Below are 22,095 nucleotides of genomic sequence, written 5' to 3'. Positions count from 1 at the left end.
CCCCCCCCCCCCCCCCCCCCCCCCCCCCCCCCCCCCCCCCCAAGTCTATAACCAGATTGCTTAAAGAGGAAGGAAGAACACCTTCAAAAATGCAGTGTATTCAAGTTCAAGAACAAACGTACAGTACATGATATTTTTAAAAGTCTGCAATACCATTATTAGATTCTGATTTTCTGTAATTTAATCTTTACCCCAACATAATTAGAAGTGAATGTTAGATACGATTTCATATCTTCTGTAAGTAAAAAATGCCCCAATCTATAAGCACATGGTTGTAACAGCCATCAAGTTTACTTAAATAGCAGAAGTCACAGCTACAAAGCCAGAATATCCTTAGATGGCTTATTCTATTATTTGGAAGGTGCACACACTCAAAGAGCAGTTTATTATAGGGCATGGCAGATATAAATTAAGCTACGCTGCAAGGTACATCTGCTGTGTGCCTCTATCTGGTCCTTTAGAGATAACCAGCACAACCAGTGTGTATTTTAAAACTAGCAAAATTAAGTTAGTGGGGCAGAATGGAAAATTTCAGTTGTAAAAAGCTGTATTGCTTTGTCTTATCAAACGTATCCAGCAGCAGCACAGGCACTGTTTTAACAGCTCTATTTTCTCTAAGCAGCTGTACATGAAGCCCAACTTGGCTAGGAAAAAACAGACTTCATATTTCAAAAATAATACCTTTTGCTCCCTTGTATACTACAGACTGCTGCTTACATACAAAGTTCAGAACGTGATGAAGCCCAGAATAATGGGTATTTGCCTATAACCTGTGATTTAATACTTTTGCTAACATTTTAGTTTCAAACTTTAGCACCAATATGAAATATTTCAGTACACTTCTTATTCATCATGAATTTGTCCCCTTTGAACTGACAGAGCACACTGCAGAAACTTTGAGAAAGACCTCTGTAAGAGCTGAAGGTTCAGAGTTAATTGTTGTCATAATCTATTTTATGAAGGACCTAATTGATTTTGATTCTTCCTTTTAGTCTTTCAGACAGGGGAAGGGGACTGTCTGCCCACAGATGAATCTGAACATCACTTTCAGCTTGCTGCGCAGGACTGGAACTGGTCACTTGTTCTGGACTTTCTGAACAATCAATTTCCACTACACAGGAAGGTTCTGGAGATATTTGCAATGACAAATTATTACCAGCTTTCTTAAAGTCGGTCTTTTTCTTCCTCTGTTTAATTATAAGTGCTGAGTCGCTGCTTGTTCTTTTGCTAGTAACAGTGTTACCCCTTTTCTCTGCAAAAGATTGTTTAAACTGTCCAGTGTTCAGCTGCCTTTGTTTCTTATAAATTGGATTTTTATTAGTGTTGCCATCATCACTGTCCTCACTAGAGGAACATCTGTTCTGACACACGCTCTTTTTAAAAGAAGTCTTCCAAGCAGTCTGAGTACAAGTTTTTGGGAAGTGACAGCCAGTTACCAAACCTGCTGGCTTTTGAGATGGGGGAAGCGCTTCACACACAGTATACAATGGCTCTGTTTGCCCACAGGGGGCTAGAGATGTTATATTGTGGTCTTTTTGCATCATTTCATACATGCTGTCAGCTTCTTTGCATTGATCTTGACAAATATATGCACCATATTCCGTTGAACAGGTTTCCAATAGCATATTTTTAGTTTCTTGCACTGGTTTGTTTAACAGACCCGAGGAAGAGAGAGAATCTTTATCAGGATTCAATGCTGCCTTTGTGTGTTTAAACCCTTTGAGAGGCTCCTGCTGCGTTACATGTTCAGACAGCAAAAGCTTTGACGGAATGGAAGTCTTCCTAAGTATACGCTCACTTAAAGACAGCTTCTGAAGTTGTGCCATACCACCATCTAAAACTAACTCATCCGCACTGTCAGAAGGGTCTGTATCAGACTGCAAAGCACCAGAATATTCTGAGCTATTTTTTCCTGTTTCATGAGGCAGCAGGTGTGAGTGCTTTATGCATGCAGTCAAGTCAGATGTTGGATCACAGCTATCACGCCCCTGGGCTGTTGAAGCGCTGAAGGAAGTTCCTTCCCAATCAATGCTGCTCAGTTGCAGATCAGCTGCTACAGAGGAAAATGACATCTCTGAACTTTTAGTAAATTGTGCTGGTAATACAGATGAGTCAGCCAACGTACCCTGTGAGTGCAAGCAAGGTGATGATGCAGTCAGAGAAAGCCCAACAGCTGATACTGGCACCTGAATGCATGTTACACAGGAAGCTGTAGCTATTGCTGGCTCTTTTGATTCAGTGTTACTCTGCTGTATCTTATATTCAGGTGCAGTTTTTGCATCTTCCTGTGCAAGATGACACGCTAGAATTTCACTTGTAGACTTAAAATTCATTTGAGACAGAAGATCAGTAACTTCATCACAAACATTTGATAACTCTTTTTCTTTCGGTTTGTTTTTCCTGTCTGAAAAAAAAAAAAAAAAAAAAAAAAAAAGAGGTGCAGATCAACCATGATATTGCTCAACAGTAGGAAAAATACTTGTTGCTTTTGATTTTGGTATTCTGGCAAGAACCATAAGTTCTTAAGATATAAACTTTTGGACTTACTTTTCTGTTTCTTTGCCAAAGCTTCTGACTTTTCCATTTGGAAAAGAGCAACAACATCTGGATAAGCAGCCTGAAACAAAGACGCCTCTTCTACTGTGATTACAAACAACTCCACAGGCTCATCTTCTGCATCAACATAATGTTCTAAAACAATTAATGAATTTATATTGGACATATATATACATGAGTATTTCAAAGGATGGAATAAGAAAGAGAAAGAATGAAAGACTTCAGTATAAGGAAGATATGTAAAAAGGCAAACAGCACAAGGTTTGAGATTTAGCTACGTTGTAACTGCTTTCTTTCTGCCAGGTGCCTGGGTCAAGCAGGCACATTAAAAATAGAGGTCTGTCAGCACAGAAGTTTCTAGCTAGTAAGTTGTCACAGCTAAGGATACATAATGAAACAAAACATGAAACATGGAGTCCAGGTCTCATTAACATGTACCATAAAAAGTCCTTGAAGACGAGGCCCCTTGCTTTCTTGGTAGGTAGGTAGTTTTTTGTTTCTGAGGTTTTTGCGTTGGGTTTTGGCCTGGTGTGTTTGTTTGTTTGATTGCCTTTCTTTTTTTTTAAGCTTTGCTTTTGGTTCCAGGGTATCTGAAATAAGATGCATATTTTCTATGTCTTTCACAATTTCTAACCTTACCCACACATTGTTTCCTCATAAATGTCAAACTATTTTCGCCTTTAAAGAGTGCTTTTGTTCTTTTCCTGTGAATTTTTCAATAATGTACACAGAAGCCACACCAACCTGGTTTTTGCCACTCAATTTCAAAACAGGGAATCCCATTTTTAACGCGTGTCTTGACTATCCTGTAAGAACAGAGAACATATTAAATGATTATATTTGAACAGGAAATGTAAAATTTAAGCTATTTTAAAATATTTGAGTATTCTCTTTTAAAATGATTCAGAGCAAAAATCGTATGTAATAGTAAATTTTGCTTTTTAAAAGTTACTTTTGTGTATAAGTTCTTGGTCTAGGTTTTGAATACTGACACTTTTTTTTTTTTTAAATTGATATTGCTTAGAGTAGCAGAACTAAAAATTAAAATGTCATTTTGTAACATACAACCATAATATAAATTTCTACAAACACTAGCTTGGTATCTTCAGCTATGCCATGGAGAAGGCTGTTGCCATAGACAGTAAATTTCTCAATGAACAGACTCATATTTTTTGTAAAAGAGCATGAAGGAATCTAAGACATGAACTGAAGAGGGACTTCATGAGATTTTTCTAAAAATATTATCTACAGTCCAGTTTTGCAGGAAGAGGCTGGTAATGACAGACGGTGATTCATCAATCCAGAAATGATTGATACTGACTGTTCTTCTACTCCTTAAAACTCAAGTCCTTAAAATCTTGAAAGGCATTGAGGAACAGGGAACAATTACTAACCCTTCCTGCAATGTAAGAATTTGGGGAAAAAACAAACACCAAAAAAGCCTGTCATTTGATATTATGTCGAATAGTTACTTAAGGACTATAAAGTTAAGTTCAGGAACCTTTTGCCAACAGATACTGTAGAGTCAGAAAGTTTAAGAAAACTTGAAAAAAGGGCTTAAGAAAATATTAGATCATTTAAAAGAAAATGCTTTGAGGGCTGATGGCTCTCTAAACCTGGCTCAGAAGATTCCTGAGTAACATAAACCTGATTCAGAAGGAAGTAGTTACTTGTTTTTCCTGTGTACTGATTTTTAGTGACAGGATACTTGGCCACCTCCATGAAGGCATCTGCCCTGAATGAAAATGTTTAGAGAAGAACAAGTAGCAGAAATGAACTGTATGCCAGTAAATTCATTAGACACATAACTGAATCTGCAGATGCTCATTTTAAGTCTATGCTCTATCTTGAATCACTGAAGTTAATCAAAATTCTGTTAACAATCCAAGCAGGGAAGCAAACCTTTAAAGCTAAATTTTGTGTGCAGATCCAAGGTAATACAGATGTAATGGAAAGTAACCATAGCAGACCCTATTAGAACTGAGGAAAACTGCTGCGTTACTTTGAGCAGCAGCAACAGCATATGTATTGGCATATGGATCTAGATTTTTAGCTCTAATCAAAATAAACACATAGCTTGAAAAACAGATGGAAGAAAACCATTATGTGATTGTAAAAATAAAGAAAAACAAAAGAATTTCCCTCAAGCAACAGAAGTAAACATTAGGTTCAAGAACTCCAGTTACCGTATTGCCTGCAGTTGTTTTGAATTGATGTATCCAGATTTTCTCTGGTTCATATCATAAAGTGTCAACAGTGCTAACAGTTTCTTACAAGCGTAATTCTTTGCCCATTCCATCTTCTCAGAAGCAAATATCTGTTAGTGTAAAACAAACACACACACACTTGAAAACATTCTTATTCTGTTAGATATCAAATGTTGACAGCTATGTAGTAGGGACACAGGACTGAACATTTGAAGTATTTAGAACATTTTATATGTTCGGGTAATGCTGAATAATATTCCACTGCCAAATGAGGGAACAGTTATCTGGGTAGATTCTTCTGCTGTCAGTAACAGGTACAGGGAAGAGCTGTGTGGCAGCAACAGCAGGAATAAGACTGTTACTAAACACCTTATCAGATAGAGAACAGCTATGCAAGGAGCTGTGAAAGTTACTGATCTTACATGTGAGAGAAGGATGAATACAGACCTTCATTAAAAATATGTTGTTCAACCGTAGTCCATCATGTTTTATATAACTTAACACACCAATTCAGGAAAATGAAACATCATAAAAGATCTGCCTTCAGCAGTAAAAATGTATAATAAAAATCATTCTTAGGAAATAACTCCAACAGCAAATATATACAAACACCTCCTACCTTCACCCCAAAAGCCTTATTCCTCTCTCTCTAGAAGGAAGAATATCCTGTAGGCTGTTTCACTTCTGAGCTTTGTGCACTTTGAATTTAAGGGCCTCTAAACTTGGAAATTGGCAGTATTGTGCCACATACAGGCCTGCTATCTGGTTTTGGGAAAAAATGCACCATTAAGAATTAAAGCCTCTTCTGCTTGTTACATACAGAAGCTGCTAATCTTGTTAATACCACAAAAACATTCTTTTTAGTGTTACAGAAAAAAAGTCTGCAATCATGACTTGCTGCAAGTCACATACACACTGTGTCAGTATGAAGATGAAACAGGTATGAGTAAAAACAAGAGCTGTATCTGTTAATGCCTTTATGAAAGATGAGAGGAAAAAAAGGTTAACATCCCTGAAGCATTATGCCATATAGCCACAGTACTTTATACACTGCAGAAGATGCAACATTCAGCAACTGAGTTTAATAACACTGGACAATGAAAAAACAGAATGGCAAGTGACCCTCCCCCAAGTTCTCTTACTTCTGCTTTTCTACATACCTATTTAAATCTATTAATTTTTTGAAGTTGTCATTTTAGACTTTCAAAAGATCAAGGATATTAAAAAGTTGCAGCAAGATTCTTTAATTCTTATTTCCAGTAAAATCATAGATCAAGATCAAAGTTATCACAGATGCATAAGCAATAAAACCCACACAGAGCTAAATACCCAATAGTGTTATGTACCTGAAACGACAATAAATTTGGCCTTTTGTATTCCATTATCTTGATTAATTTATTCTTGTTTACAAGAAATTCTTGGATAACCTTGAGATAAAACAGAAAATAGGCAGTTTAAGAGAGGGCAGAAAACTGAAATTTCGATTAATTGATTAAAAGAAAAATATCTTTAAATAGGCTTGTTACCTCAGAGAATGGAAAGCCTTCACAACTATTAGCTTTTCTGCAGGTAAAACAAATGTGTTAGGAACTGGGCACAAACAGGAAAACACAGCTTAAACCCTCACCCTGCACATGAAAACAGGGAAAAGTAGTTTATTTTCAATACACTCCTACTTTCTGATATTGTCCTCCACTGCATTTGCTTGTTTCACTTGTTCTAACTGATGCCATTCACAAGGGCAGCAGTACTTGGAGTCATTGGGTTTGCAGTATCTTGTGCTTTCACAGAGTTTACATCCACTGCGCTCATGTTCCTTGTAAGACCCTACAGAAGCAGACGCACAAATCGTGATGAGAAGGAAGACTTCCAAAACCTCCAAATATACAGAATTAGTAGTAATAGAATTTGGAATACATATGAATTTGAGAGGAATAGCAGCTGTATGCAGATCTGAGTGCATTAGCTACATACTTACAATAAGAACTGACAAATACAAGTAAGACTTTATTTTTTTTATTAAAAAGAAGTTTCACTCCTTATGCTGAATAATTTAATACCTTAAAAAAAAACTTAAGTAGTCTGTGACACCTTCACAAACATACTAAGCAATGGATATTTGAAACAAACTTCTTCTTCTCCAAGTGGTGGCCTTGAATGAGTTCACCAATCAAATGTGCTACCAAAATGAGGTAGCTACCAAAATGTGCTACCAAAATGTGCTACCAAGACTAATTTATTTTTAAGAAAGGGCTAAAAACTCAGCAATGCTAATGGATTCAGCTCTCCTTAGGCAAGACCAATTCAAGCAGGAAAAAAAAAGAAACTGCTTGTCATGACAGCACGGTTCCTTTACTGACATAATAAGGAAAAAAAATACCTGGTATCACACAAGAGCATTCTGTTAATATTCTACCTGCTATCAACTGGTTTCACATTTAGAAAAGGTAACCCCTGGCCTCAAAAAAGTATTTATATAGATACACAGACACAGAGTTGAAAACCTTAATGCAGCCCAGAAGTTGAATGACAAGAAAAGTAGTTTCTAATGCCAGTCACAGAAATCCAGCCAACCAACAAACAACCCCACACCCAGAATAAAAAACAAGAAGTGATTAAGCTAAAAATAAAATTCAATGCTTTTTACACTGACCTGGATGATGACACTCAGAACAGTGAATTACCCTTTCAACAACCAAAGGTGGGTTATTATCATACTGAAATTCTTTCCATTGCTCAAATCTAGAAGGATGATATTGAAAGCGTTACAAAATACTTTAAACTTCCATACTGAACACTAAAAAGAATACTCTTTATACTTCACAGGCATTTGCTCAAAACGCAGTTTTCTAACTTATGAACTGAAATTTTTTTGTGAGCATATAGTTGTTGGATTTCTATTGTTGGCATATACATTAAAACCCAGAAAGCATTTAGTATCCCCTGTCCTGATCCACAACTCAATTAAAAGATGTAAAATAAATTAGCAAGTCTGTCATCAGTCGTTGTGACTTTCATTCCCAAAACACCGCCATACACCTGCTAACTCAAAAGCTAGGAGTCAGCTGGTGTTTAAAACAATGAAGAAGCTTGTTTAGCAAACCACATAATTAATTTAGCAAATATGAAGTAAGAAATGTAGTAACTGTCCCTCAAAAAAAGAGGGAAATATTATTAACATTGTCTTGGAGATAAAGCCCATACCATTAAGTATTAGAATAAAATCAAAGTACTTTAGCATGCAAGGAAAGTTTTCAATTTACCTTTGCAGTAAGTTTTGACCTCTCAAAGTCTCAATTAACTTTAAAGCTTGTTCTTTTCCAACTCCTGGAATGCCCTACAGAGACAGAAATATTAAACATCATTTAATGACACACACAGTATACAGATTTTCATAAACTGACTTCACAATCTTATTAACAGAAATGACAAAACAATCACAGACCTTGAGCTACATTGAAAAAGTTAATTTTTGACCAAGTTACGTAGTCAGAGGTGGCAGATTATAGCTGTACTACCAGACACCCAATAGCAGCTAAGATAAAACCACCTATTTTCTACTACTTTTTTTTTCCTATGGATTGTTATTTTTTTTTTTCATTTGTTTGGTTTTGTGCACCATCTGCAACAGAACTACCATATGAAATACTTGTAACATTCTTGACAGCTAAGAGAGATGAAACTCTTCAGAACTGTTTTGGAAAGACAAACCAAGACAGATTCTTTGGATTTTAAACTCAAAAGGCTGGAATCTCAGATGAAAAATATGGAAAAGCTTTGACTTATAGGAGAGTGGTTTTATGACAAAGAAACTGCTTTAATATTTGAAGACCTCAAGCTCTGAGAGGTGACTAAGAATTGTGCAAGAGCATTTTTGAAAGATAATTAAAAGCCCCAAACCTAAAAGAAGTCCTCCTTTCCCTTTCAATAATCACTTGCTTGATTTTGCTGTTTACTATGTTGTTACATCTGTAGTATTCATGTCTTTTACAAGACTATGAGTAATACATGGGAACAGCAAATATTTTTTGAAGCTAGGTCATGGGCTGAAATCTAGGACTTTATAGAAATCCCTATATACACTGAAGAGTTGCAGACAGTTGATTGAAAACAACCAGTTATTTAAATCAAGAATCATACCAGAATATAAACAGTGCATTGAGTGTCCTTTCTACAGCACTAGTACAAATAGCTTTTTTTTTTTTTCAAATATAACAACTGAACTGAATATTATACAACTGTATGAAATAAATGTACTTTCAAAAGCAATTAGAAGTTGTCATTGGTTGTGCAGCCATTCAGGCAGACAGGTATTCACCTTCCTCAAGGAAAGCATCACTTCTATATTTAATCAACAAAGCAAGTGCAATTTTAGAGTGGTTTTCTCATTTATCTGTTCTGCCAGTCACAATGCACTCCTGTAGTTCAGCTTTCCCTGGAGGTTTCTATCTTTCTTTGCTTTGCCAGGATGCAGCAACTCAAAGAGACCTATCTGGTATTGCTGATTGTGTGACTCCAGAAGACACGTGTGCAAGAACCTGGTGTTCCAGAAGCTGCTAGCTTCATTACAGTAAGTACTGATTCACCACTACTTTCTGCCTCCCTCTCAGACTTGACTTTAATAAAAGAAAAAAAAGGTTAGATTGATGTGCTCTGTCATTCAGCATACTGTCTGTTGTTTAAAAGGACAGTTTTATCAAATTGATACACTATGATTTAGGAGTAACTAGACATACACTGCAATTATGAATAGGAGCAACCATTGCCTGCGGTCACAATAGGACGACCTCTACAGAAATCAAGTTTCATACCACTTCATTTCTACTTCAAATAGCCGTTCCAACACCTTCTGGTGAAAGTCTCAAAAAAAAAAAAAAAAAAAAAAAAAGTATTGAGATCCTTCTCACTTCATTCATTACCTCAAATTTATGAAGGAGGAGTCATCTATTTGAAAATCATGGAAAATCCCCTTTTAGTTCTATCAACAAATATGTCCAAACTCCATCCAAAACTGGTGCTACTAATAACTACAGTTCAAAACTATCACTACTAACTATTCCAAATAGCATAAACAGAAATGTTTTTTTTCCCTATTTTCCTCAGCTACTCTACCAAGGATGTACTTTACATGCTAGTGAGTACAAAGTATCCTGGCAATCACTCACTTTTCATGTTTGCTCAGTATCAACAATGCTGAAACTTTCATATAATGGAGGTGAAGACTACAGTCTGAAAGAATACATAAAATAGATTTAGAAAGATTAATGGTAATGAACTGATTTGATTATCTTTAAGCTGTTACCAAAAACAAACATACATAGTTACTTACTAAGCATCTTCTTCAGCTAGATCCCAGTAATCATGCAGTGCATATAGTTTTGTCAGCATGCACAAGTCTCCCTTGATACACTGTCTTGAAAAACAATAAACTGTAAGAACCTAATAAAAAATAATTATATTGCTCACCTTTGGAAGGTAATCACAACCCAGAAGAACAGCTAGCCCAATCAAAGACTCTCTGTCACAACCAAGCTTCTCCTTGATAGAGGACATCGTGTAACAGTCAAGATATGGTTCCTGCAAGAGAATTGTATGTTCTATTTCCACAACATCAGGGAAGGAACAGCCTTAATCACATTCACTTTGTTTAGTCATCACTATTCATCCATGTCTGCAGGCAACAGGCCTATCCCATAAAATACAGAAGAGTCCGATAGCAAAAAAATATATAAATCCTCAATGAAAATTATAATATCATATTATAATATCATGAAAATTATCATAATATCAAAAAAAGATGTTTTCTATATTGTTTCCTATCTGTAAAAATAGTAAAACTAACATTGAGTTTTGTGTTGAGTGGCCGTATATCTTAGGAACTGTAGTTTTTAAAGTCCATATAAACTTTATAATATGCTACTTGAGTTTAAAAAAAAGAACAAAGAAAATCAAGTGTCACTTAACATTATACTTATGAGCTAAAGGAACACATGAAGCCTTGAGGACAGGACTCAAACATAACAATATTAAATAACAATTAGCATGAATAAAAAGCCAGGAAGCCCCCCCCAAACCAAGCAGAACCCTATTAGCTGAAACAGATGCCCCAAATGGACACACACACAGAAGTTACTTTTTATATCAATAGGCAGATAGGTAGTATCTTCAGATATGTAATAAAATACCCCTGAAAGATTAATCCCACCTTCATTTTTGTTAATGAATGACAAGAAGGTTGAATGAAAGAGGATTTAGATTGTCAGTATCTAAACACAGTACCCTCAAAGCAAATAATTTTCCATCAACTTTTTTTTTCCTGACCTTAGTCATTCCTAATGTGTTTTTTTCCTGTTTTATTATTTTTTTCCTACTATTTAAGTACCTTCTTGACAAGGTCTTTCAGATAAAGATTTAAAATTCCAACCCTAACATCATTTTTCCTTCACTTTCTTGTTAGATGTACCAGGTAGAACACATGAATTCCTTTCTCTGATTTACAGAAAAGTAAAATAAGGACATTTGGGTTTGCCTTTTGGAAGTTCTGGAAAACTGCACTCTTAACAAGATCAGAATCATAAACCGATTTTTTTTTTTTTTGGAAAGGACACAACAACCAATTGTTATACAGATGCATAATTCCTGTCCTATTCATATTTGAGGCTAACAGTATTAACTGTAAATATATTTGTAATGAAAAAAATAAACATTGTCAATGTGTGAACCAGCCAAAAGGCTGACAACTCCCATATGCCCTAATTGTAAGTTTATCAGAAGCAGCTATTTCATTAGAATTCTCTACCGTTGAGGAATGAAAAATAAAATTGCTACTTAGCTTTATTACACATCATAAGACAGCATAAAAACAGATGACAGTACTGCAAGCGTTCTTCAATCCAATTGTTTTGCTCTCAAATCCTGGCAGACAGGCATTGAATCCAACAAAGCATTCCTGTCTTGAAGGACTATATTAAATAACCTCAACTACTGGATGATAAGTGTGGTATCTAAGTAATTGTTTCAAGGCCCTCCTGTTAACTTCTATTTTGAGGAAAAATCTAAAGAGCAAGCAAAATCCCCTTCTGACCTTAATGAGGTACATTACCTTAGCATTCATAGCAAAGTTCCTATAAACTGTTTGAGCTCCATATAGGAAGACATCTCCATCATTGGTAATGCACCCATCAACATGGCCTTTTGCATTTAGGTAAGCACACATTGCTTCTGCTTCCCCAGCTGCTTGAACCCAAGGGACACCTAAACACTCCAACAGTTCCAGACACTGAAAGAATCCAAAAGAAAAGAGACTGAATGCTAAATTAGATCAAGGTATTAGCATGAATTTTCTCAGAAAAGTATATTACTCCACTCTGAAAAACTTCTACTGTTGCAATGACTATAAAACACTACATCAATAAAAAACACTTTACAGGAAAAATACTGTATTGTTGCAGTCAAAAAAGTACTCAACTAAGAACAATGCACTAAGTACAGAACTCGAACACAGCATGAACACATTCATGAGAATCTGTATGCTTTAAATGGACTTTTAGGATGTTTTCAAATGAAGAGCAAAAGAATTTATCTTCACAAAGTAACACTGTTTGCTTGGTACTCAGTAGTAATATTGGGCTAGCACAGGCATCTTTCAACAAACTGTCAGGCTACTCAAAGACATCAAGCATGACAGTACGGTATTGCTGGCCTAAGTAAGACTGGACCACAGTTTAAGACATACCTAAGTATGTCTTATATATATATATGTATACTAATATATATTTCCTACAAATCTGAGAACAAAAAAATTGTTTTAGAATTTAAGAATAAAACATTAATTGATACATTCAATCTACCAAAGTCATGAGAACAAAGTCGGAATTTCTGTAATATGCACCTGATTATGACTGCAGCTCACTGTAGCGTAACATACAGAACACATCAAACAAGAAAACTATTCTGACATTGCCCACCACTACAATAAATTAACAGATGCCGTAATACCCATTTAGAAAAGGGTGTGTTCCCTCTAACTCATAATATTGCTGACATTCGTTGTATAGAAAACTAGTAATCGAGTTCTTGTCTTTGAATTATTTAAGGTTTCTTTCTATCACATTAAAAAAATACTGAAACATACCCCTCAATTACTCACCTCTTTTAACATGGATTTAAAAAGAGATCTCCCTGTTCTTGCAGCCCCACACTTCTTGGATGGTCCATAGCGCATCTCATTCCTCTTACTCATGGTGTCTGCTTTCAGCTTGGGGGCCTCTCCTTCCATGACAAACACTAGTTTAATTCCCATTGATGTTAAGAAAGAGAACCGAAAAAATAGGTTTCTGCAATAAAGTAAAGTGAATTCAAGTAAGTAGAAATAGGGAAGCATGAATACTTCAGATGTTTTTGTTATGTCCCTCAGTCTGACTCCCCCTGAACAGTCTTAGCTTCCTCTACACCTTCTACGACTCCCTTACCCCAATGCTAACAGATTTTATCTATTTCCTTGATGTTTTTATTAGCAACTTTTAACAGCTGTACAAAATATCCCATAAGGACAAGAAAGATTTGTAAGGAGCAAAAACATAAACAAATTTAAAAGGCTAAATAAAATATATTCAATGTCCAAAGTCTGCTTCCTAACACATCTGCATGGATTGTTTTGTATCAAATTTTAAGCCCAAATCTATCAATGCAGGCGTATCTGAAGTAAATGAATGTTTTACTATTAGATACATAGATACCATTACTATGCCAATTTATTTAATGTGCAAATCTGCACCACTGATTGGAACAATTTTAGCTGTAAAAGCAGTAATAACCAATTGGTCTAGAACAGCAATATTCAGAATACTCAGCCGGCATATGCTTCTTCCAGTAATTCCTGGATGAATCTTTCAAATAGAGTGACCAAACATATCTCTTCGATTTACAAGGAAAGACCATTATTCTAGATTTAATTTTGTATATTTGTAATTGGTAAAAGAGGATAAGTTGATCTATTGAGGCTATTTCTATTTTCACAAATGAAAAGAAAAAGAAATCAATCTATTACACCAAAAGTTTCTGTAGAATACTTAGCAAAATAATTTGATCTCCAACTACATGAAAACTCTTTTTCCCCTGGTGGAAATCTGTCCATCCCTTTGTCTTGCTTCGGAAAGACTGCATGAGAGATCTGGACTGATGTTTCCATTTCACTGCACATAGGATTTTTTTTATCATAGAGAAAAATTCATGTTAAGCTTCAACTTTTACCTAATTATCAATTTGGGGTCCTAAGTATAATATTTTAAGAAAATGTTTTCAGAATATGCTAATATTTCATATTATCAGAGTCCAACAGAAGCCACAGAAACACCTAACAGCTAGTAACTCAATATTCTTGATCTAACCAGCTAACTGGTCATTTAAAAAAATGTATACATAATTTTATTTTTATCAGCATCGTTTGCAGAAAGCAATGCTTTGAAGATACAGCTGCTTATACTTTAAATTAAACATATACACATTCTTGAATGTTGCTCATAAGCCTGAAGATTGATTCAGACCTCCCATTGAAATAAACATGTTTAACTAAAATTTCAATTCATACAGCACGTCAGGCATGCCTGACTCCCATTATATTCTGAATCTACCAGCCTCCAAACTGCCATCATAAACAGGCTTAAACTTCCACAGGACCTTCCAACACACATCCTCAGAAATATATGGGAATTAGCATGTTGATTTGTGCTTACCACTTGATAATCTTATCATCACACAGTGCTGTACCACAGTAAGACCAGCACAATTCTGCTTGCACCCATCTCAACCTTATCTACAGTTGAGGTCTCAGTAAAAGATAGGCTGAGCCCAAGAAATTCTCCTGTTTGCACCCAAGCACTAAGCTGAGTTCAACCAGTATGACCATGCTTCCATTTCAAGCCTTTTATGAACATAGCACAAGTGATAACAGAAAACAAACATAGTCATGTGAATTTTGGAGGTAAGTAGTCTTAAGTTCAGAAGAAGTACCTAAACGAAATTATATTGCTCCAAAACTTTGGGGTACAATAATTTCTATGGACACCATACCTCAAATGTGGCTTGGTAACTACTCCAATCATCTTTTTAACAGTCTGTGCTTCACAAACCCACAAACTTAAATCAACAGCAAGTGTTTTTCCTTTAAGACTGCTCAAGCTGACAGGTTGTCTTACAGGCTCGAGGATTTGCCACAGATTTGTCACTCCCATTGTTCCAGCTTCTTTGTTGTCAATGGGAACGTTTAAGCTGTAAAGACTAAGCAAAATAAAATATTTTCAGAACATATTATGAAATATGACATATCAGACATGATCAGTTTTGCTTTTATAAGCCAAGAGCATTTGCAATCAGGCGTTCCAAATATGCAGTGACTCCATTTCACAAGTGGTTTATCACTAAATACCATCTTTGGATTGTACATTTTAATTGCTAATAGCCTGAACATAAATAAAAATCAGCTGAAAAAAACGTAACATGCTTCCAAGTCTTTTATGTCCCTTACATAGCTAGAAACCAAGACTTATTTAAAAAGAAAACAAAATCCACACCCCTCAAGGCCATTATTTTCTGATTTGAGGCTGTAAGATTCACATTAAAAAGTTCATATTACAGTAGCTTACATATAAAAGTAGATTGAGGAATATTTACAATGACAAAAATCAAACTCTCCTTGCTAGTCCAAGATCACGTTACAAGGGTTAATGGCCAAGGTTGTGGCTTAGGAAGTTAAACATTAGGAAATAATGACAGTGGGTACTTTAGCACTGGATGGCCACAGAGGCTGCAGAATCTTCCTTCTCTGTTTCCAACATTTGGACAGCACACTATCTTAGTGGCTTTATCTAATATTGGTGGAACTTCCCTCTCTATAAGGGAAGATGTCCTCCAGAATTCCCTTTCAACAAATATTTCAGCAATTGTAACAGCATGATTCCAGAAATGTGTTGCAGTATTGTGTGACTGGCACTAAGATACTTACAATGAATGCTAGCTCATAACATACACCCATTAGGTAGAATATTTCTTTGTCTCTTCTTTAAGTTTACTCAAGCAGCACTGTTCTCACACTACCTCATAACTGGATTTCCTTTTCTTCACAGTCCTTTTATTGTTCTGGTTTTCATACCTTGCCATTTCTATATAAACACCTCTAACCCATGCATTGCTTTTCCCTCACAACACCAATTTATACCTACATTGCCTTACCATACAAGGTTTGCCTCACACATATTTCCTCTACTTTTCTGTCATTTCCTCCAATATTAGAATATAAAAATAAAATAAAATCAGGAATGTTTTGTACTGCTTGCATCCTGATTTTGAAACGACTACACGCTCAGATAATATACATTCCCCTCCTCTGAAGTCATGACTAGGTGAACTCCAAGATCTTAGGACACATGAGTAGCTATGCCACCTTGTGGCCTCTTGTGAACATGGCCACGTTAAATTCATACATCTTCCACATTCAACTCCTTCAGTTTGTCAGAATAGCAGTCTGCCTTTGTACTGTGCTTTTTTAGGACTCTAGAACTGTTTTAAAGCAAGGTTGCTAATCAATAATGTACCATTTCTGCTGCTGCAGGCATTCCAGGTTGTTTTTAAGTCGCATTCAAGAAAAGATCTACTTTCAACAGAAATCATTTTTCTCTAATCCACTTCTTCAGTCATGCAACCTGGTTTCAGTTTTATGCTCTCAGGGCATTATGCAGTAAAATAGGGATTTTGTTGCTGTTATGCCTCAAGCACATGAGTTAAAATTATAAACAAAACATGCAAATACATGGCATAATTTATGGCACGTTGCACAGCACGTAATTAACAGGAAACACAATTATACTACAAGTACTTAATGTTTCAGAAGATTAACAGTTATATAAAAGAAAAAGTTTTAAAAAGCTGAGAACTAAAAACAAAGTAAAAATCCAGCCAAATAACTTTTTCCCTATTTTGTTTGCAACAAAATCCTGTTCTGTCCTCAGTAACATTTCTTTACCCTCATTCAAAATATACTTAGGTTTGAGTTATGAAAATCTCTAAGACCTACCACACATACAGTTTCTACTTTCTGAGGGTATTCTGTAAAATATTTACATCTGGATCCTGCATACAGACAGACCTACTACTCCTCACGGGAGTGATCTGTCTACTGATTTTGAAGTTCATTCATCATACGTTTACAGTCTTCTTAGAGAAAAACTTCCAAAGGAGGGAGATCAAACCTCCTTCTTTCCCCACATACTTACAAGTCACTGGAGATAAACTTCCTAAGGCTTCCCCCCCCAGAAGTCGCAGGAAAGCGGAGCACCGCGACGCACATGCGCCTTCAGTTCAAACATAAAATTCCCGCCTCGATACGAACTCGGGATCTTAAAGCAGCGCCTGAAAGACAGGCGTTCCCTGACTGCCTGCTCGCAACGGTGAGACCTCTCCAGAGGTCTCCCCGCCCGATAACAAGATGCACAAAATGACGGCACACCTACAAACCTAACGCCCCAGCCCCACACTGACCACAAGGAACCCGCTGCCCCTTCCCACCAGAGCACCCACAGAGGCTCATCTCTTCCTCAGCCGCCTGCCACACAGCAGAGCGAAACACAGCCAAACTTTAATCAGGAATTATAACAAATTTACCTCCCCAGCTCAGACCACCGAGGTCCCCCAGCACCACCCGCTCTCCCTCACGGACCTCCTCAGCCCTAATGGCCGCCCCCGCCCCGAGGGCAGCTCCGCCCTCGAGAAAATGGCGGGCGCCGAGAAACGGCCCCCTCAGGGAGGCGGCCGCGAGAGTGCGCAGGCGCCGCGGTTGTGGCGGCTCTTCCGTCGTACCCAGCTGGCCGTTCCGCGCTGTGCCGGGCTCGGAATCTTCGCGAGAGTGCGGCTTTTCAGCCGGTTGTAACGGCCCCGCCACTCGGCGGTGGGATCGAGGAGAGGTAGGATGAGGAATGGGTCGTCTTTATGAGGCCGGCAGTACTGTACTGTCAGCAGAGTAGGGCCGGGCCCTTGCCGAGCCTGCCCGGGGTGGGTACCCTGGGGTGTTGTTTTTTTTTTGCGTGCCCAAGGGTGGGTTTTTTGGTTTCTGACTTGTCCCTGCGGCGGCCGAGCTGGGTGAAATTTCCCCCTGGTGCCTGCCTGCTGCTCAGGGGTAGCGCATGGGGTTTGCCCCGAGGCATCCGGCACTATAAAGGCAGGGAGAGAGGCAGGTACTGACCAGGGAGCGCCTTCCTCCTCTTCCTCCTCCTCCTCCTTCCCCTTCTCCTCCTCCTCCTCCTTCCCCTCCTCTCTTTCCTTCTCCTTCTCTTCTCAGTTGTGGCAGAAACGAAACTAACGTCAAGTTTATCTCCTCTGGTGCATCCACCGACATAAGCATTGCAACGGCGGGGTGACTGCATCCTTTCAGGTCGTCCAGAGCAAGTTTTGGGACAAACAAAGAGTAACTGTGGTGTTGGAGGTGTGAGCAGAGGGATTTTGATCCCCATAGGTGAGGCAGAGCTGCCATTGCTTGCTGCTTCTCCAGCAGGTGCTTGCTAAGTGTCTGCTTGGGGTGGTACAGGCTTTGTGTGCCCGATGACATGAGCGGCTGGCTCACCAGAGGGCTGTGTTAAAAGTTTTCATACCTTTTTTTTTTTTTTTTTGTACAAAAAAGGCTTTTGTAGCTATGTATGTTTCTTTCCTGTATTGTTAGAATCTACCAGAATTAACGTGTAGTTCATTTATCAGTATCTTTGTGTCTATTTAAACAAATGCAGTGAGGCATACTGTGGTTCCCTCTGACCAAAACAAAGGCATGCATGATCTATTAAAAAAATAGATTTATCAGCAGATCACAATTCTTTTCTTCTATTCCTCCTGCCCTTCCCTTCACATGTTACACCCTTTAACACTGTAGGTCTGCTCCTGTGTCTTTTGTCAGCCTCTTTTGTAACAGGATGAAAGACAATCCAAGATTGTAGCTGGTCTGGTTGCAGAGTGGTTAAAGTGAATGTTTTCAGTGGCAATGTGGTCACATGGTCTAAAATTTTGGGTAGACCTGTGTGGTGCCAAGAGTTGGACTTGATGGTCCTTATGGCTCCCTTCCAACTCAGGATATTCTATGATTCTCAGTGTTTCCTACCTTAGATGATACCAGGCTGACACCAAGTTGCTGGAAAGCCAGTGTGAGGTGGTTTTGGTGGTGGTGGGCTGGGTATTGTCTGCCCTGGATCATACCAACTGTGACCAGCTAGGCATGGAGGAAGGAAGAAAGGAGGAAGAAAAATTTAGAACTGTATTGCAAGGGAAACTGGAAATAGGATGCCCTGGGTTTGGTTGGTGCATTAGTGGCTGGCAGTGCATATTGCCTCTGGTGCGTGCTGCCTGTTTTTCTATACTTTGATGTTAGTGGTGTAAATAGTTTTCTATTATAACGTGTAATAGTCCTAATAGTTTTCTACAGTATCATGTGACGCGTCTTGGAACGGTGGTTTCCTTTCACTTTCTCATTATGTGCATGAAAATTGTCATTATTTGTAGTGATCTTGCAATGTTTTTATAATTGTGTCTGTCTTGCCCTTATTCATTCACAGTTAGTAGCTGTGGGTTTTACTAACTGTGCTCTTACATTCTATGCTAGTAAAGATTACTTTTTGAGCACTTTTTATATTGTCTTTCTGAATGACAGCCCAGTTCTCACATTACTGATGTTCCTGACTTTGTCGTTAAGTTTCCATTAACATAATCCTCCTTTATATTGCAACATAACTGTACATTTACACTTCATTTTAAAAATGTCTAGTTCTTTAGGCAAACTTCTGTTAACATTTGTCAATAGTATTCATTGTTGACTTCCCATTAGTCTATTGCATACATTAAAATACTTGTATTCTTTATTTTTGCCACTTTAATAGTTTCCAGTGTGATACTTGCACATTTTAATGACAGGTCACATCTGCAGCTTCTCCTTTGCTTTTGGGGATTCCCAAGCTGTTGTTAAAATCATGATAAGCAGTGCTAAGACACTGCAATTAACTATTTTTTTCAATTAAAAAGTTAATGAAGACAATCAATGTGTCATGGTACAAGTGATTAATGTAAAAAAAGGAACTTCTTTTTGTCAAAAACACCAAGATGGTCTAAAAGTAAAGCTTAAGTGTAGTATATGTCATTTTCAGTGTTTTTTGCTTGCTTGCTTGCTTGTGTGTGGGTTTTGTGTGTGTGTGTGTCTAATTATTTGTTCCTTTAGCTTTTCAAGCGTAGTTTCTCGTGAGGTTTGATTAGTGGAATCTTTGTTGATGAGGTCAATTTCTTCTGCCTTCCTGCATTTTTATATGCACTGCAGATGTTACTTCTGCTGGTACTTGTGATAACAATTTCAGAGGTTGTTTCAATAAAGTTTAAGTTTCTGTTAAGTTTTGTCTTAATTACTAATTCTTCAAGAGTTCTGGAGTGCAAACTGTTCTTCTATTGTCATTATGCTTACATTACATGAGTGAGTTTTCTTCTAGGCTATTTTGTTTTCCATTCTCATAGCCTCTTTTCCTTAGATGTGCAAATGATATAGCAATGGAATTCATAGCCCATTTCTCTAGTTAATTATAGCATATAAGTCTTGTGTTTTCCCTTTGTAGAGTGAGACTTCAGCAGAACAGCGAATTGAACAAATGCCTACCTTCATGTTTGGGTGATGGATAGATTCCAAGAGCATACAAGCAACTCTTTCCTGATCCAAGTAATATAATGACATGGTTATATAGGAAACCCAAAGTAGCACAGTAAAAGGTATGTAACTGAATGATGAAGTGTATTTGCTTGCTTGTTTTTATGTGTATGATCTTAAACTACATAACATAAAATAGAAATTGCACATTCCCTGTCAATATTTAATTAACATAATGATAGTCCAGAGCTTAACCTGACATCCCTGATATTATTACAAGAAGGTAAGACAGGAAGCTTATTGCATGTCTGTCTTTGCTTTGAAGTTCATCTGTTGCACTTGAGGGAAAGGGATGTATACTATTTCTTACCGTTTGTGTGCTTTGTCTAAGACAACTAAAGAGGAGATAATCAAGTTTATAAAACCTAAAGAATACCCAGAATAGAAGTTCAATGGTCTTTAGTGATGTAACAAATTTTAATGTCTGTGGTGTTCGATATAATAAATGCTACTTATTGTCTCTGATGCTTTATGGTATGAACTTTTCAAACTTTTTTTCTGTTGAAATCAAGCTAGAGTGTGACAAGAACATTAAACTGGCACAAGTAGAAGAAACTGCTCAAAGAAGTACTCTATCTCCACATTGACCCAAACATACACATTTGTATGGTGAAATTGTTGGGAAACTTGAAAAAAAAAAAAAAAAAAAATTTCCTGCATCAATTTTCAGTGCCTTCAGTCAGTTTATTATTCTGCTTCATAAAGAGTTGCTTGAACTCAGAGAGATGAGACAGAAACAGAGGAGGTAGATGAGAGGGCTGGCTGGACTTAGTTCATCCACAGATGACTTGACTCTACGTAACTTGAAAATTGCCATCCCACTACTGGCTGAGTGCCAGCGATGGTGACAGCCAGTCATCAGGTGCTCCAGGAATTCAAGCTGGTCTTTTACCCAGTCCAACAACTGATAAGGTCTGGAGCATCCTGGGGAGAGGCCTGGAAGAGGAGACTGGGGGATCAAGAGCCCAGGCAAGCCTCGAGAAGGAACCATGGAGAAGCTCTGGACATGCCTGTGGGCTTTGACTGAGCAGGGGTCCCCTGAGACCATGCACTGCATGGCTGGAACCACTGTGCCTGCCCACCTAACTTTCTCAGGAACCTTGTCTCCCTTGCAGAATGCGGGAGGTCACATTAAGAACTGCTGGGATGACCCACCAGGCTTCTTTCTTGTTTCATATCATCTGTCAAGTAGGACAGGGAAACTGTCACTCATTAGCTTCATATATAATTGTGACAATAAGTGATTTGGTACCCCACTTTTTTTTTACTTTTTTTTTTTTTTAATTTTTAATGAATTCACCCTACTCTTAGGCCATTCAGTTATTTTTCTATAGTGGGGGAGATTAATTGCATTAAATGTCTTTGAATTCTGCATGGTGAGGTTTGTATAAATTGGCTGCTATTTTTTTTTTTTTTTTTTTGCTGGAAGGAAGCAACATTGCCTGAGCAAGAGAACATTTTCATATCCAAAAATTATGTAGTAGTTATCCCTTTGAGCATTATCTGAACACTTACCAATAGGTGACCTAACTGCTAGCAAATAAAAAGATTGTGCATTGTCTTTGTATGAACAGGACCTTGTTTCTGCTGTGGACAAAAGTGATGCGGTCTTCC

The 22,095-nt window shown here is 37.4% G+C and overlaps 2 protein-coding genes across 8 annotated transcripts in view; one reads left to right on the top strand and one right to left on the bottom strand.

Annotated features, from left to right (window-relative positions):
- Positions 1 to 43: 43 nt before the first annotated feature.
- On the bottom strand, positions 44 to 17,550 carry GEN1 (GEN1 Holliday junction 5' flap endonuclease). 4 transcript variants are annotated; one of them, XM_035319957.1, is made up of 14 exons: positions 17,421 to 17,550; positions 14,835 to 15,041; positions 12,913 to 13,099; positions 11,866 to 12,042; positions 10,230 to 10,340; positions 8,027 to 8,100; positions 7,417 to 7,505; positions 6,440 to 6,590; positions 6,290 to 6,326; positions 6,110 to 6,190; positions 4,743 to 4,873; positions 3,301 to 3,362; positions 2,548 to 2,691; positions 44 to 2,404 (listed from the first exon to the last, which is right to left on the bottom strand). In XM_035319957.1, exons 2-14 carry the CDS (start codon positions 14,993 to 14,995, stop codon positions 966 to 968), a joined length of 2,844 nt encoding a protein of 947 aa, XP_035175848.1. In that variant the 5' UTR covers positions 14,996 to 15,041; positions 17,421 to 17,550; the 3' UTR covers positions 44 to 965. The 4 variants fall into 4 exon arrangements, with proteins under 4 accessions (XP_035175848.1, XP_035175850.1, XP_035175849.1 ...); XM_035319959.1 differs by lacking the exon at positions 17,421 to 17,550 and adding an exon at positions 17,274 to 17,363; XM_035319958.1 differs by lacking the exon at positions 17,421 to 17,550 and adding an exon at positions 16,834 to 17,000.
- A 31-nt stretch (positions 17,551 to 17,581) lies between these two features.
- The window catches only part of SMC6 (structural maintenance of chromosomes 6), a 35,056-nt gene continuing 30,542 nt past the window's right edge, over positions 17,582 to 22,095 (top strand). For 2 of the 4 annotated variants that reach the window (XM_035319955.1, XM_035319952.1), the window contains exons 1-2: positions 17,582 to 17,719; positions 20,393 to 20,543. The gene's annotated coding sequence lies outside the window, so the exon portion shown is untranslated. Of the gene's footprint in view, positions 17,808 to 18,093; positions 18,268 to 20,392; positions 20,544 to 22,095 lie in introns of all 4 variants that reach the window. The other 2 variants (XM_035319953.1, XM_035319954.1) reach the window with 2 other exon arrangements.

Source organism: Oxyura jamaicensis, chromosome 3, assembly GCF_011077185.1.
Source record: "Oxyura jamaicensis isolate SHBP4307 breed ruddy duck chromosome 3, BPBGC_Ojam_1.0, whole genome shotgun sequence".
Classification (NCBI taxonomy): Eukaryota; Metazoa; Chordata; class Aves; order Anseriformes; family Anatidae; genus Oxyura; species Oxyura jamaicensis.
Note: the sequence above shows the minus strand (reverse complement) of the source record. Positions and strands in the feature narration are given on the sequence as shown.

Bases quoted from the DNA above. Each gene is read 5' to 3' on its own strand.
- GEN1 (XM_035319956.1), bottom strand. From the start codon at position 16,398: ATGCGACTTAAAAACAACCTGGAATGCCTGCAGCAGCAGAAATG. The intron at 6,191-6,289 runs GTAACAAGCCTA...TTTTATCTCAAG, and splicing joins AAGGCTTTCCATTCTCTGAG to GTTATCCAAGAATTTCTTGT. The intron at 3,363-4,742 runs GTAACTGGAGTT...CTGTTCTTACAG, and splicing joins AAACAACTGCAGGCAATACG to GATAGTCAAGACACGCGTTA.